The sequence below is a fragment of the Electrophorus electricus genome, chromosome 18 (assembly GCF_041902795.1).
Source record: "Electrophorus electricus isolate QZ-2024a chromosome 18, ASM4190279v1, whole genome shotgun sequence".
NCBI classification, from domain to species: Eukaryota; Metazoa; Chordata; class Actinopteri; order Gymnotiformes; family Gymnotidae; genus Electrophorus; species Electrophorus electricus.
The window spans coordinates 9,847,112-9,862,709 of NC_137514.1; the positions used below are offsets into that span (position 1 = coordinate 9,847,112).

At 43.3% G+C, this 15,598-nt stretch overlaps 1 protein-coding gene across 3 annotated transcripts; it reads right to left on the reverse strand.

The window, feature by feature from the left end:
* Window positions 1-3,144: 3,144 nt before the first annotated feature.
* irs2a (insulin receptor substrate 2a) lies at window positions 3,145-15,256 on the reverse strand. Of its 3 annotated transcripts, none has more exons than XM_027011772.3 (3): window positions 11,869-15,256; window positions 7,482-7,580; window positions 3,145-5,508 (listed from the first exon to the last, which is right to left on the reverse strand). In XM_027011772.3, the coding sequence occupies exons 1-3, from the start codon at window positions 15,023-15,025 to the stop codon at window positions 5,504-5,506; spliced, it is 3,261 nt and encodes a 1,086-aa protein (XP_026867573.3). In that variant the 5' UTR covers window positions 15,026-15,256; the 3' UTR covers window positions 3,145-5,503. The 3 variants fall into 3 exon arrangements, with proteins under 3 accessions (XP_026867573.3, XP_026867572.3, XP_026867574.3); XM_027011771.3 differs by having other exon boundaries at window positions 7,482-7,589; window positions 11,869-15,255; XM_027011773.3 differs by lacking the exon at window positions 7,482-7,580 and having other exon boundaries at window positions 11,869-15,255.
* Between the last annotated feature and the right edge of the window lie 342 nt (window positions 15,257-15,598).

The following is a 15,598-nucleotide window of genomic DNA, read 5'->3' on the forward strand; positions in this document are numbered from 1 at the left end:
CATCTCTTCTCTTTCTCTGCACCCTCTCCACTCTCATTAATATGCTTCTGGCGTACAGCTTTATGACATGCATCACTGGCTTACTGGCCCAGACAGACAGGTGATGGCCTGTCTGCTCACTGCCATCTGGGAAACTCCAGAGCTCCTCATTTATTGCCTTTCAGAGACTGGAGCCTGTATGGCTTGGATCCCTCAGTTTGCTACTCTTCTGCATGAAACCTTAGGAAAACAGAGCTCCTAACTAGCCCCCAGCCAAATTAAAATCTTTACTGTGGCCAGCATTTAAGAACATTAAACTAATACCATTACAAGAAGATCAGATCTTGCCCAAATTTAAGACCAAGCCACAACAATACTGTTTTGGAGTGAAATATAATGCAGTAATTACATTAGTTTATTACTGATGAATTATGATTAGAACAGAAAGGAGATATAAGAATGTTGCCACATAAAAAAAGCCTTTATCTTCTTTTCATGCCTAAGTAATGGACACTAAGCTTTGATGTGTTGGTGCTCTGTTCTAACACACACTAATTTAATGTAATATCCCTAAGAGCAGGTGGTCTTGTATGATCAGCTCAAACACAGGTTGTTGTTGTTGTTCTTGATGTTGTTATAATTTGGCCAAAATCTTCCCGACTTCAAACCAGTTACCTTTATCTCTGATAAAGACTGCTCCTGGATGCCAAAGGCTGACTTCTCCTTATTGTGTGTTCCCCAGTGACTTCTCCTCAGTGTGTGTTCCACAGTGGAGCACCCAGGGGTTTCTGTGGAGGCTCCGTGCTGGTTTGGGAAATGCCCAAGCGGTGATGTAATGTTTACACCAGACTCATGAAGTGGGTGGGGCTGGCGGGGGACGACGTGAGCTGGTGACCAAACAGGGCAGTACAATACAGATGCACACAAAGAGATAGAAGGACAGCGTGGTAGCAAAAGAGAGACAGTGTGTGTGTGTGTGTGTGTGTGTGTGTGTGTGTGTGTGTGTGTGTGCGTGCGTGCGTGTGTGTGTGTGCGTGTGTGTGTGTGCGTGTGTGTGTGTGCGTGCGTGTGTGTGCGTGCGTGTGCGTGTGTGCGAGTGTGTGCGTGTGTGCGCGTGTGTGCGTGTGTTTGAGTGTGTGTGTGTGTGTGTGTGTGAGAGAGAGAGAGAGAGAGAGAGAGAGAGAGAGAGAGAGAGAGACAGAAAATGAAAATGAAAGAGAAATGCAACATTGAGCAATTGGTTATTAAGACTAACACAAAATTACTGTGTGTGTGAGAGAGAGATAGAAAACAAAAGAGAAATGCAGCACTGAGCCATTAGTTACTTCAACAAACACAAAATTACTGGAGTTACAAACTCAAACCTAATACTTACCACAGAGACTCTGCACCTCCACCTGGTTTGTGGTGATGTCTTCGCACAACTCATAGGCCTTGACATTATTCTAATGAAAGCTCATGTGAACCCACACTGACATAGAAGCATGGCTGCTTAGACCCTGAGAATACTAAAACCTTCAGCAGTTCTTCAGGATATTCTCACAGTAGAATATCTTACAAAGGAAGTAATAGCCCAAGAAATGGGCCACTCGGTGTGAAGTGGAGCTTTTCTCAAGCTCTGATGTCTACTTGATTAAGTATATCTAGACTTTAGTTAAATAGAGAACGCAAGATACTTAGGGAAGTGACCACTTCAGAACTGTACACCACAGGTTAGGTTATGTTATGTTAGGTTATTTAACCTCTGTAGACAAATGAGGAGTCCCACATTACCTTCAATATTATATACAAAATTCATTTTAAGTATTTTTTTCCACTGTAATAGACATTTACTCATTAGATCAGGATTGAATAGAATCATGCTGTTGTGTGGCTTGTTCATGACTAGCACTCGAAAGTAGTATTTTGCTTGGGGTTTTTTTTTTTGTTTGTTTTCTTTTTAAAAAAACAATGTGGGAAAATTCTGAGAAATTGCTGAGGTTTACAAACCAATGGCACAGTGGAGACTTTCAATTTGAGAGAATGTTTCTTACAGTTACCAATAGTAGCAGGTCTCGTAACAGTTTCTTATGGTTACCAGCAGCAGTATGTCTGGTAACATCAAACTGTAGGCTTGCAGCCTGTGCACAATAAAATTAAATTTGGTATTTTCAGTGACCGTAATTCTACCAAATAAATACAAAATGTACACCTAGAAGAATGTTTATATTATTACATATAATATTTAAAATTATATGGTTTATATCATTAAATTTATCTAATATTATTCAATATTAAATATTCACCTAGAAAATATGATAGTGTAAAAACCAAATCACTTGCATCATTCAATGCTAACATTGAATGTTGGGGTGGGGGGAACCCTTATTCTGCTAGCATTCTTCCCCAACTTTAAACTACTTGAGTGAAATGGCTCCTGTTGGTCTTAGTGTAGAACTGGCCATTTTTTTGAGTGAAACAGAGGGTACAGCATGGAGCCAGAACACAGTTTCTTCCCATGGAGTTTTGCATGACACTGCACCTCTTCTGAACATGGAGTGTGGTAGTGTATGTGCCTCCGTATGTTCATTTGATAATTTATCATAGTTAATAAAAAGAGCCTCAGAATTTCGGGCTAAAAACATGTTTCTCCTTGAATGTGCGTATTCTGCGTGTGCGCGCATGCTTTCCCCGGCTATCGCTGCACCAGACGCTGTGTCCGACACAGAGCAGGAAGGGGGCCATTCGCACTCTATTAGCTTCCTGCGGCGTCCTTTAAAGAAGTGGAAAGCGTTTCGCCAGAGCTCATACTGGCTTACAGCCAGGATGGCGGACTTCAAGCGTACTCTAAGCCGGTAACTCGTTGCGCTGCGGAAACGCGGCGCTCCACCCCAGCCCATATCCTTTCTTCTGTTCGTCCAATAGGAAGTAATTGACTGGCTTGTTTACGGAGGAACAGCGTGTTCCTTCCTGTTAGCCCTGGAGCTAACTAGCGCACAGACTGAGGGTAATCAAATAGTCCAAATATCCTGTGCTGTGCAGTAGCTTAGCTGGTGTTGTTTAATAAGCTTTGAAAGCAGAGTTAACTTGCTTCTCTTAACACGGTGGTGGTTTATGGTACATTATTGGTGTAGAAATAAGATTTTGTAAGTGGATAAAGTTAATAAAGCAGCAACAAGTATCTGATTTCCTTAAATAATATTTATTTTATTATTGCATGTTACTATCCTTTCTCAACACAAATAAAATATATTTAACTAAGATACTTTAAATGATTTCTTAATAGTATTATAGCATCACGGAGAGCAGTATATGACATTTGTACAATGGAAGACAGCATGTTCAATAAGATCTTGCAAATGTTATATATATATATATATATATATATATATATATATATATATATATATATATATATATATATATATATATATATATATCTGTGTCTGTGTGTGTGTGTTTTATATATATATATATATATATATATATATATATATATATATATATATATATATACACACACACACACATACACATACACACACACACCTTTGAGAACACTGTTAAATTATAAGTACCATAAAGCAAATAAAAAGAAAATGTTCAAACTTGGCAGAAAGAAATGTACAAACAGCATTAACAGCATATAGTCAATTGCTCTGTAAAATCTTTCAACAAATATATTAACAGAGTCTTTATACATTTGGTTCCTTTTTGTAAACTAGTTTGCTTCGTGTGTAAATATTGCATATAAATAAAGTGAATGGATGGTACCTAAAAGAGGGATCTCCCCTAGAATCAAGTAGGTTGTATGATTACTGTATAAAGTGCCTTTAGATCATGTGTCTGTTTTTGAAGGCTTATTAAAGAATCTATGGTATGGGTGTATATCTACATTAATGCTATAATTGTTTGAAGGTTTGTTAGCCAAAATACTAAGCATTTTTCAGCAGTGCAATGTGCCAAAGTTTTTGTTGTCGTTTGCTTGTTTTTTTTTTATCATTTACTTCAGATATTATGTTCTAATCATTTTCAGATGGAAGAAAACTGCTAAACTTCCAGTGACAAAAACATACTCCTCTAATAAATATACTCCTCTAATAATAAAAACCTACTCCTGTAATAATAGCTTTGTATACATATCACAGAATTGGGGGGGGGGGGCACTGAGAAATGCTAGCTCAGTTGTTTTGGTGCAGTTATCATTCTATGGCTCCCTGGCTTGTTCATAAGTGGGTTACAGGCTCTACATTCGAATGTGTCATGTATTACAATGTAAAGTTGCATGGAGAGGCGCTAGCAGTGGCTACCGCAGCATCACAGCCAACCACTGGCAACCCTCTGGGAAGCTCCTGCATTTCTACCCATTACAGAATTCACCAGGCTTTCCAATACTTAGTCCCTCATCCATTTGCACACAAGTATTTTCATCATCACTGTTGAAGACATGGTTAAGGGGAACCAAAAGTGGAGGAGGAGCAGCTATGACATGGTGATGAAAAGGGAGACATTAGCAGTGATTGTTGGGTGCCTAACCATGGCCATACCTACCTATAACATTAGGATGCATTATGTATATATACATATATAATTTTATATAATTGGTCACCAAAATAATATTTATGTATTCTCTGTGAGGGTAGGCATTCGTTATGGTGTGCAATAACCACATTTGATGTAGTGGTAAAATTTGCATATATTTATATTATATGATAATTGGCCTCTTTCATACAGGAACTCATTACTCAGTGTGAAATAAATTAAGCATTTACAAAAAAAATATATAAATCAGATACAATAATTTTGTATTTGAATATTTTTCATATAATGTCTTTCCAAATAAGTACAGTCTTCAGTAAATCTTCTAACAGTGAGACAGTAAGGCTTTTGATTAGTCATTGAAGAACACTAAAATTTAAGAAAACCAGAAATCAAAATCATAAATTTGCATTATGTCTGAATTTTTTAAACCCATTATTTTTTTCCTGAGGTAGGACTTGTAGCAGTTTCTTGGGTCACTGTTGTTAATCAATGATATACCATATATACTCACTATTTGTACTAGGTATAAATAAATAAAATATTAAATATGTATCTTTAGAGGTTTGTGTCAATAGTAAGTAAATATTATTGATTCTGTGCAAGATTTGGGGAGGGGGGGGTTGTATTTCTTTCTCCAGGGACAGCCAAATAAATTCAGGTGTTATGAGAACAACAGAAAAGTATACAACATAAATGAGTCAACTCTGTGACCATTGCCACCTATAAAGCAGCAGTATGCAGTTCCTGAAGGGCAGAGAGGATCGCTGAGACCCTACCCTTAGAGGTGTCCATGTTTAAAGTGGCCAGCCCAGAAAAGGATCACAATTTAGCCCTCTGGAACTCAGGCGCAGAGTGAGGGTCATAGGTCAAAGTTCATTTACAGCAGCACGGTTCAGCCATGGTGATAGCCGCCACCCCGGTCACAGTCACAGGTTTCCGTTACCAATTCCGTTACCATAAATCCTGTGTGCCAGTTTGAGGAGGACAATGATCCTCACGATGATCAGTCTGAGGGAAACAGAAAGGCAAGTCATGATGTTTAGAATGCAGAATGCTTCCTTGACTTTTAAACATAAGACCTACATATTATGGGTAACATTACTACAAATAAAACTAAACATCATACACAATGCATTTTATGTATCTTTTGCTCTCTGTCAGACATTACAAAATCATGACCTTAAGGCTTAATTTTACAAACCATTTTAGTACCATAATCAACAGAGCATTTACCTATTGTTAGCCTCTCCCACTGACATGCAGTGTTCAAAAGAGATTAACTCTTTATTCACAGTTTTATTTAAACCCCACTCAGATAAATGCAGGGGGCAAGGCAGGGGCAGCAAGACTAGCTACCTACTACATTTACCACATATTGACTAATCCCCAAATAATTCCAATATAATCCCACTGGGATTACAGTCACTGAGTAAAGGAATGGATGAAAGCTTCAGCTCTGGCAGAGGGGGCAGTGGAAGGAAGGCAAATTTGGGTGGAAGCCCCGGAGAGCAGTCATTACATAATCTGTTGAGTGGAGAGTAAAATGACTTCCTGAACCCCACTATTCCACGGATGTTAGGCTGCAGTCGAGTCTCACCAGCCTGCAGGGCTGTGCACACATTGGCACCTGGCAATCAGTGCATGAAAAACCAGCACATGGGATGATGCACTGTCCTCATGCACCCCAATTCATCAATTCAGGGCCTTAACTTTTATCGTGCCTCTTCTATTTCTAGTCACAGCAGCTCCTCGGCTTATTGTTGCCTACCCATCGCGACAGACTGGCAAGGGAGAAGCTGATGCAGAATGTTCGGCTGCCGAGCTTCTTGCGTCCTCCTCACGTGACAGCTAGGGCATAATTCATAGTCCTGTGAGGGCAGGGCATAATAATGCTGCTTGCTCTGCAGGGCTAAGGCACCCTTAAGGGGGTCATGTGAAGCCCAGGTCCCACGGGAACACCCGTTCTCCTTCCACATAATGGCAGTTGAATGGAAACAAACAGGGCCATGACGGATACGGGGATGTTCAGTTAGCTCCTACCCTTGAACCTACTCACAGACATTCTCACTTCAGAGGACACACTGTAGGCTTAGGCCAAGGGCAAAGGGAGTTAATGGAATAAGATAGAAGAGCAAAACAGGGGTGGAGGGTTCTGGGGAAGGAAACAAACAGAGGCCCAGAGCCTCAGACTCCACCCCTAGTGAGAGGGAGGTGCTTAAATTTTTACATTCAATTACCATATGATAAAGGCATCCAGGCACTTCTGGTAAGAGCAAGCTTTGTGGTAGTTACTCCGTAATTGCCAGTTGATACGTAAGCTTCCACTCCCCTCCCCCACTCAACCTACAGAGCCACATGTTAGCCTTCATCAAGCCTCCCCATCTCCCTGTGTATAATTAGCGTGAGGACATACAGGGTTCCAAAACTGATCACTTCAGGCCCACACACTGCACTTTAACAAGAGTTTTTCTCCACAAGAATCCTGTACTTACTACTACAAGTCTATGGTGATCAGTCAGTGTGGGAATAATTATATACTCAACATTACAGGAATCCCAAATATCCCAAATTTATGAGGTTGACTGGAAACTGACAGTCAAGCACCCACTTGTCTTGAAAACAGCTTCAGGAGTGACATTGACTATTTCCAGCTAGCCATTCCAATGGGTATCAAGGCCACTCAGAAAGACTGCTTGGTCTTTACACCAGTACCACCATCCAGAAAACTCATGGTGTCTGGCTGGAATGTGGACCAACTCTCCCAACCTTTCTGTTTCCTTTTTTTTTATCATTCCTTTTTGCCACAAAACATTTATTACTAGTATGGTAAGCATGTTATTAAGTAAGACACAAGGATCTGTACTAGAGTGAGTGGTGCATTGTGGGGGCAGGGAAGTCATGCTATAATGGACTAGCACATGCACAGCACAAAGTAGCATATCTGCTAATGTAAGCCATGTTGGATAAAGATGTCAGAGAACCTCCAGCTAAGGCGCAGGAGACCATCTGGGTCCTACAGGAACCATATCGCACAATGAGCAAGAAGAGAACCAAGGTTGTAGTCTGTGTTCTGTGCCAGCCTAAAAGGCCTCAAAGGTAAAAACAAACAAACAAAAATACATTAGGTTGAGGAAAAACGTACATCATCCTCCTTTCAGTAATAGCTGTGAGGTCCATTTCAGGTCATGTTTATTTTGGAGCTGCTGGAACATCAGTATGTTGTGTGTGTGTGTGTGTGTGTGTGTGTGTGTGTGTATAAATGTCCCTCATCCACCCCACAGCAAACCGCTGAACAATGTCTAATCCCCCTCCCTCCAGCATAATCTCTTTCTCTTGCCCAGAGCTAAATGTGGCTAATGTTAACGGCATCGCCGTGGCTATCTCAAGCCGGAACATCCCGGCCTCGTTTAGTCTGAGTGGCTCTTCGGGGGCGGGGAGAGTCTGAGCGGCCAGACTTTTTTGGCAGATTATTTTTGGGGGTATCAACACAGAAATAATCCTGATGATGCAGGCTGGGTTAGTAGGCCTTTGCCAGGCAGGAATGTCAGAATTAGAACTTGGGTTTAAGCACTGTCTTAGGTTTATGGGGAGCAGTGCATGTTCACCCCAAAATGTCCATTTTGGCTCCCTCCTGCAGAGGCTGTAAGTTCACATGGAAATTGACACACAAACCAGCTAGCGGCGGCGGCAGCTACGTTAGCCCTCGCTTCTGTCGCTAGCTCTCGATCAGTTCAACAGCCAACCAGAGCTGCCCGGAAATGAATGGAGCTCAGGAGAAAACAAGGAGAGGGAAGGAGAGAGGAAAAATGCACGTGGTTAAGCAAGAGATGTGGAAAGAAAAGAGAGAGTGACAGAGATGGAGAGAAAGGGCACAAGGAAAACAACGGGTTAAAACGATAAAGAGCGCTGCTACACTGAGCATGCTCGAAGGCTCAGAGAGCTCCAGGGGTGAGCGAGTGACTGTCTGAAACCTGATCGCCTCTGTCAAAACAACCTTGCTGGCTGCACGCCGGTGTGTTTGCACCTCCTCCCCTGAGCACTCACCACTGCGTGCAGTCCATCGTCTGTGCCACTGTTTCTCAAATTTAAAACTATCAGCCAAAACGCTGCGCGCCCTCTTACCCTAACACTTTCTGTCTGGATATCACAAGCACAAAACACTCTCTGGCATACACGCCTGCATTTCTTCTCATCACATTTCCCCACTCTTCACTCCTTCCCAAGCCATCTCTCCCTTCCTCCCTCCGTCGTTCTGAGGCATGAAAAATAGCCCCTGTCCTGGGGCCGGAGCAGATGGCGTGCTGTCATTAGCGTATTGTCTGTGCTGCCGCCGTGCCTGATAACAGGCCCGCAGTGAGTGGAGCGGCAGGTGCACTTACCCACACCCCTCCTTGCCCCACAATCTCCCAAAACACACACACACACACACACTCACACAGACCCAATCAAGGAGCCCAAAGTATCTTGAAAGACAGATAGAGAATGAAAGAGACTGTGTGTGTGAGAGAGAAAGAGATAAAGACAAAGAGAGGGAACATTCACTCTTCTAGCCTTTTGAGCTGAGTATCAAAAATCTATGAAAGCTCTGTCTCTTTTTTTCTCTCTGCTGATCCTGTTCTTAGTTGTAAACAAGGATCAGTCTTCTGCTGCATGCTTTGCACTGCAGTCCACAGCTAGTAGCAATAACATGCCTATATGGCACTAAATCAAAAGGTGAAAGGTCATCCACTTTTTCAAATGACCTCACTGTTGATTAAGGTCAAGGAGGTGTGGAGGGGGTGGAATCTGAAATGTTGGCACAAACAAGCTTAGTGATAAAAGCACAGCAAAATTGTTTTGATTGTAAAAACAGTAAACATAACATGTAAGGAGTTAATCTTAATTTATAATTCAATCTCAAAGTATGAGAAATTATCTCAATTCAATTTCAATTCAAAGGTGCTTTATTGGCATGACAAATATCCACATTTGTATTGATAAAAACAATCCAGATGGGTAAGTATGCAATGCTACTGCATTGATTTTCCAATGTTTTCCCCTCTGCTGCTAGCTGTGATTCAGATCTTGAGTAGCACCAAAATTCCATAATCCAGCAGTCATACTGACATGCAGACGATAAATGCCTAAGCCTGTTGAGGGGGGTGTGTGTGTGCCTTGTGCTTTTAAAAACTCTACATTTTCTTTTATTCATAAAGAAGATTAACCAATTCTTCATTGGCCCTCATACAATACTGCTCATCCAGGCTTTCATTCTGATTTTTATATATTCTGGAGTAAAATGTCAGCATGACTGAATGTTGGATGCTACAGTTCAAACACACATTAATCTTTCTGTCCTTAAGGACCGTGCTTCCTGTTCTTTGATCCAAAAATTACCAAAGACAGTTACTGTCAACACTGTGTTCAAGAGAACAAAAGGTCTGCTAAGGAAAAGAGGAGAAAAAAGGAAGAAACAGAGAGAGAGAGATGGGTGAGGGGTAGAGAGAAGGGGGGGAGGCAGGGGAAGCACTCTTAAGCCTTGTAGAAGGTGGTCACCAAAACAAGTGAGTATTCAGTTCACCCGGCAACCTTTACCCAGTCAGGCATTCCAAACGTGAAACCTCATAATTACCTGACGACGACTCATAAACAAACTGCTAGCTTGGGGTTTTTTTTGCCCTCCAATGGCCACATATGCCCAGACCCTCCCCTGTTGACTAAACTGGATGCAGCTGCGCATGTTTTTTTTAAAGAGACACCTACCCCCGCCACAGCATTTCCATTTCTTGGGGTGAATAGGGTCAAAGAAAAGAAAGAGTTAAAACTTTGCCGTAAACAAGCCAACACCTCTGCGCTGTGTCCACAGTGTTCTTAAGCCTGCCAGCCGCAGACATCCCTTCAGCTGCAGCAGAATTCATTTTGAGCCACCAGTGGACTTTATAATATGGACATGAGGGAGAATGGAAATGATTTGAAGGACGTGCTGCAGTGCATAGACCTCTGCACTGTTTGTTGAGCCACGTTCATCAACAGCACACACTGCGAAGGGCCTCAGGCACAGTTCAACTCAGCATATTGTTCATGCATGCAAAAGCATTGCACTGCACACACCCAAAGATAATCAAGCTAATAATCACTTGTAGTTTTGGTATTGGGAATATCAGTGGTGTGTTAGGAAACGTTCCAGTACATTTTCCTTAACATTATATACTGAACTAGATGAATCTGAATTCAGCTTCACGTTAACCCCAACATCCTAAAACAGACAGGGCAGCTCTCACAGAAAAAGATAAAGTCAAATAAATAATGTATGATTTTTCTTAAGGTTTGACTGTGTTGTCGGGCATAATACAGCAAAAGTAAACATTTATCTTAGTATAGCCCAGTAGTCTGACCCAATCACAAAATGAAAACAAGTCAGTTCACGTGAGCTCGAGCTTGAAAACAACCGTACTTTCCCTTCCAGTGCACCAACCACGTCCCTTGCTCTCGCACAATCATCTAAGAATAGCGCTTTTCAATAATTCAGTAATAGTCGTAATCTTTCCATTCCGGCGCCAAAACGCAACGATAAACACGCACGTCTAGAAATAGCCCGATTTATTTAAGCTTATTAGACGGCGACTGCAATTCATTCAAGGTCCACTATACTCTGCAGTGTCATAGTTGCTACGCACTTCGGTTGTTTACCACAGCGCAGCCCCCCTAGTTCGTCACGTTTGTCACGTTTCACATTCCTTGGAATTCCTCTGAATGAAAAACACATTCTTATCGTCAATAACAACTTCTCGACCTGCACAGGCGAAGTCTGACACAAACTGCATGGGATTTGCATAATGAATTAGTTACATCATGAAATCCGAACTCATTTGCAGTTGTATTGGAAATTAATCCATATGCACTGTGCATTTTTTTCTAATTTCTCAGCCGATATCTAAACATAAACTGGCATTTTTAACTGGCCATTCTATTTCTAAACTAACAATTATGAAGAAAAAGACAGCAACCCCCCCCCCCCCCCCGCCCCTCCCTCCCAAAAAAACAAAACAGACCAAATAAAAATTATAGCATACCAAAGGAAAAGAAAATTTATTTTGCATATCCATAACATATTACTTATCTTAATTTACTATTTTTTTAAATACAACATACACTGATGAGCTGAAAATTCAGAAGTGTCTTGTAACTTCAATATGAAACACACTGCATGTATAACTTCATGTATAACTTCAAGTTAATTTAAAATAAATCAATATTGGACAATCAAGATGTTCCTTTTGAGATCACAACATTTACTACTGGTTGCCCTTGGAGCTCTACCCTACATGGTGTATTGTCTCTTAACTGCCAGCAGTTTGAACCAAAACAAAACATGTCAGCAGAACTTACCTTTTACAGTGGTCGCTGTCTCCGTGAATCCCAAAGAAACATATGGGCTGGCATGCAGTCCATTAATTCCCCCTTTGCAGCAACTGACAGTCTTGAAGCCCATCATGTTTTCACAGTTGCCCAGCTCACGGCTCTCCATGAGGTTTAAGGCGATATAGTTGAGGCCGTTCTGATACCCAGCTGAGGTTTCTCGGCACATGGGGCTGCCATATTCCTCGTCGGAACCCTCGCTGCTCCGGACCGAAACATTCTCAACGGAGGCGGAGCTGTGCCGTTTAGCATTGTGGGCAAAGGAGGGGAACACCGGCGTGACAGTGGTGGTGGATGAGAAGGTCTCTGAGCTGTGCCGCCTCCGGCCATGAGGGTCTGCACGGATCACCTTCGCCCCTCCATCAGGGTCCACTGATGGGGTGGGTAATAGGAATGCCCCTAGGCCTGGCACACCTTTGTCACCCAGGGTTAGCCTCTGTACCCTGCTAGCTGGGCTTACTCTACCACTTTCCTCATTCTTAGAGATACAAGAAGGAGAGATATGCCCACTACCAAACTTCATCTCAGTATAATCATCTTTACCTGTGCCAGGTGGGCACAGAGAGCTCCTCTGCCCACCATGGAAGTACCGCCCCTCCTCAGGTGGACCTGGGCAGTTGGTGAGCTCAGGCATCTCATGCAGGGGACTGGAGACGGTTTCCCCTAATTTTAGGTTAAGGTTCATGTAATCAGAGAGGGGAGAGATCCGTCTGATGCCACCAAGGCTGGGTGATGACCGTTGGCTCTCCACTGATCCCGAGGGCACTGAATACTGGGCGACATCTCCAAAGTCTATGTTGATGTACTCCCCTGGGCTTTTGGGTTCACAGGGGAGGGGATGCTCATTCATACTCGGCAGCATCTTCAGAGTGTCCAGAGACAATCTGTTGGGTCTGTTGACTCGTGCTCTATGTAACAGGCCATCGGTCCGGCTGTGCCTAAGCGGGGGCAAGGTGGAGGGGTTGGGTGACAGTGGCCCAGCATTTGCTGCAGACATGGCATAGTAGCTGGACTCCTCTGCTGGTCTGTGGCTTTGAGGGCTCATTAAAACATACTGATCCTCACCTCTTTTAAATCCCTGGAGGGAGGGAGAGGGCCGCTGTGCCGGCTCACACCCACCAATGAAGTAATCTGGTGGTGTTGGCGAGACATCAATGGGTGACATGTTCATATACTCCCCGTTCGCCACCCTGCCATCTGAGCTCTCCAGTGAGTACTTGGACCCAGACCACATCTTCATGTAACCACTGTCATCTATGGAACCACTTGTGGGGGAGTTGGTTGTGCCTTGGTTGCTTGTGGCCTGAGGGTGGGATCTGGGGTTTATGATCTGTTTTGGAGCTGAGACGCTCATAGGGCTCATGGGCATGTAGTGGTCATTTTTGTTGCCTTGGGGTGCCACACCTGGTATCATGGGCATGTAGCCATCGTCACCTAAGTTGCTGCTGGAGCTCCTGCTGGAGCCAATTTCAATGTCTCCATAGTCCTCAGGGTACGAGACCTTTGGAGAGGCTGAGTGCATGCTCTGCCCTGGGTGGCCATTAGCGTATGCTGCCCTCATCAGCATATATTCATCAAGTGAAGTTGATGACTGCTGGGAGGGTGCCTTAGGCTGTCGTGGTGTTGTGAGGGAATATGTCCTCTTCCTGTATGACTTCTCCAAATCTAGCCTCTCCCTGCTGGATTCCTGGTTCTTATTCAAAGAGTGGCTAGATGCATTCTCCATCATCATGTAACCACAAAGATCACTGCCTTCACGGGAAGGGGGTGTGCCAGAAAAAGATGAGGGTGTATTGCTGTGGTTCAGTGGGTTGTACCTTGCATCTCCTGGGCTGGACCCATAATCATCACATGACAGGAAGCCATTGTCACTAGGAGACCCTGAGACAGAGCCACTGCAGCTGGAAGGTTTGTGTATTATGGAGGAGGCACAGCCGTTCATGCTGGTAGAGGAGAGACTCGACAGGCTTACAGTAGATGGAGGTGAATGAGACACAGACATGCACATGGACATCGATCTGCTGTGATGTAGCAGTGAGGGTTCAGATGTTCGGCAGCCCACTGAAACCGTGTTGAACCTGTTTATTTGGTTCCGGTCGCCAACAGTAGGGCTCCCATTCTCTGATATCGTCATGGATACTGGCCGTGCCATGGTACCTTCACCCTCACTGGCAGTACGTATCCGGCAGGAAGTAAACTTGGTAACAGGGGATGTGGCTGCCACACTGTCTGTCCTTGACCTTCTTACCAGCCCTGTCTGGCTGGGAGGCAAATTGTTCAAGTTTCGCCGGGTGGGTACAGATATGGGGTTTGAGCCTGACGATTGGCTTTTGCTGCGCGGCCTGAACTCTGACAACTCTTTCATTGCTTTCATAGCCTCTAAAATTGTCTCGTGTATGTTTTGAGCGACGACAGAGTCATCCGCCTGCATCCAAAGCTCACCAGGTCCTGTAGAAGCAGACCTGCCCACTTCAATAAAGAAAAAACTATCTGAATGGCCACATCGCCTTATGTTCATCAACTGTAGACTGACAGATGCAACCTCTGAATTAAGTTTCACAAAGCTAATTGACCGGCTCGATAAACACAGTCTGTAAACTCCCGTGATATTTCTCGTCTGTCCAAGTCCCTTAGATTTCAAATTTACTTGCCATACCTCTTTGTAAGCGGCACTGACCGGCGTAATCATACCGTAATTACCTTCGTCGAAGCCCACCAAAGAGGATGCAGAATTGGAGACGGCGCAGTCATACACTTTTCCCTCACTCATTAAATCAGTCAGCACTCCGTGCCAGCTCTCCTGCTCCTGTTCGTTTTCAGCAGCAACAGCAAAATATTCATCCTTGGTATAGAGAGCTATCAGGTACTTATGTTTCGCATCCGCGCGCTTGTTTATGCTCAGACAGGAGTCCAGAGATATGACTCTCTTCGCGGCTGATTTGTTTTTCCATTTCTTCTCATTCTCATAATATTCCAAACGGGCTGACAACCCATCGCTCTGCTCTTTCAGGACAAAAAATCTCCGGTGTCCGTGCTTCTGCTTCTTGAGGTATCCACTTTTTCTAACGTTTGTATTAACGTTTACATTTGATAACGAGGTCCCTCCAGTCAGCGGCGGACTCGCCATCCTTGCGCTTCAAATATTCCGAGTCACTTTCGTGAACTTGATTTCTCTGCGCTAATTAGAAAATTCGGAAAACTAATGTTTAATAACAGCTATGCTCATTCGTTGTTGCTCAGCGCGGTCCGCTCTCAACAAGTTCACAGCGAATAAACCCTCTTTCGGAATGACTGAACTAAAGGGAAAAACAACATGTGACGTTTACACACAGCAGCTTTGGTCAGAGAAGAAAACACACAGTCATATAAGGCGGTGCAACCGTTGAGGGGCGTGCCCGCTAAGACAACGAGTAGAGTTGCTCATTGGATTCATTGGTCAGGTTTAAAGATTTACATTTAGATGGACGAATCCCCTACCCAGTGCTGGCAAATCCCCCGTACACAAACTGTTCTCTCCTCCTCTTATCCGAATACGCTTCGAAGATGACACATTTTACTGTACCTACATACGCATTCTGGGCGCTGAGGCAGTGTGATGCATTTCTTCGTCAGACTACCAAATGTACAAAAATAAAATGTCGAAAATAGCCTACCGACATTGTCTTTTCTTAGAAATAAATCCGTATGTTTTTCAGAATTC

Excerpts from the sequence above, each read along its gene's own strand:
- irs2a (XM_027011771.3), bottom strand. The coding sequence starts at position 15,025 with ATGGCGAGTCCGCCGCTGACTGGAGGGACCTCGTTATCAAATGTAAAC. Across the intron at positions 7,590-11,868 it reads GACAGCGACCACTGTAAAAG|GCCTTTTAGGCTGGCACAGA; the intron begins GTAAGTTCTGCT and ends TTTACCTTTGAG.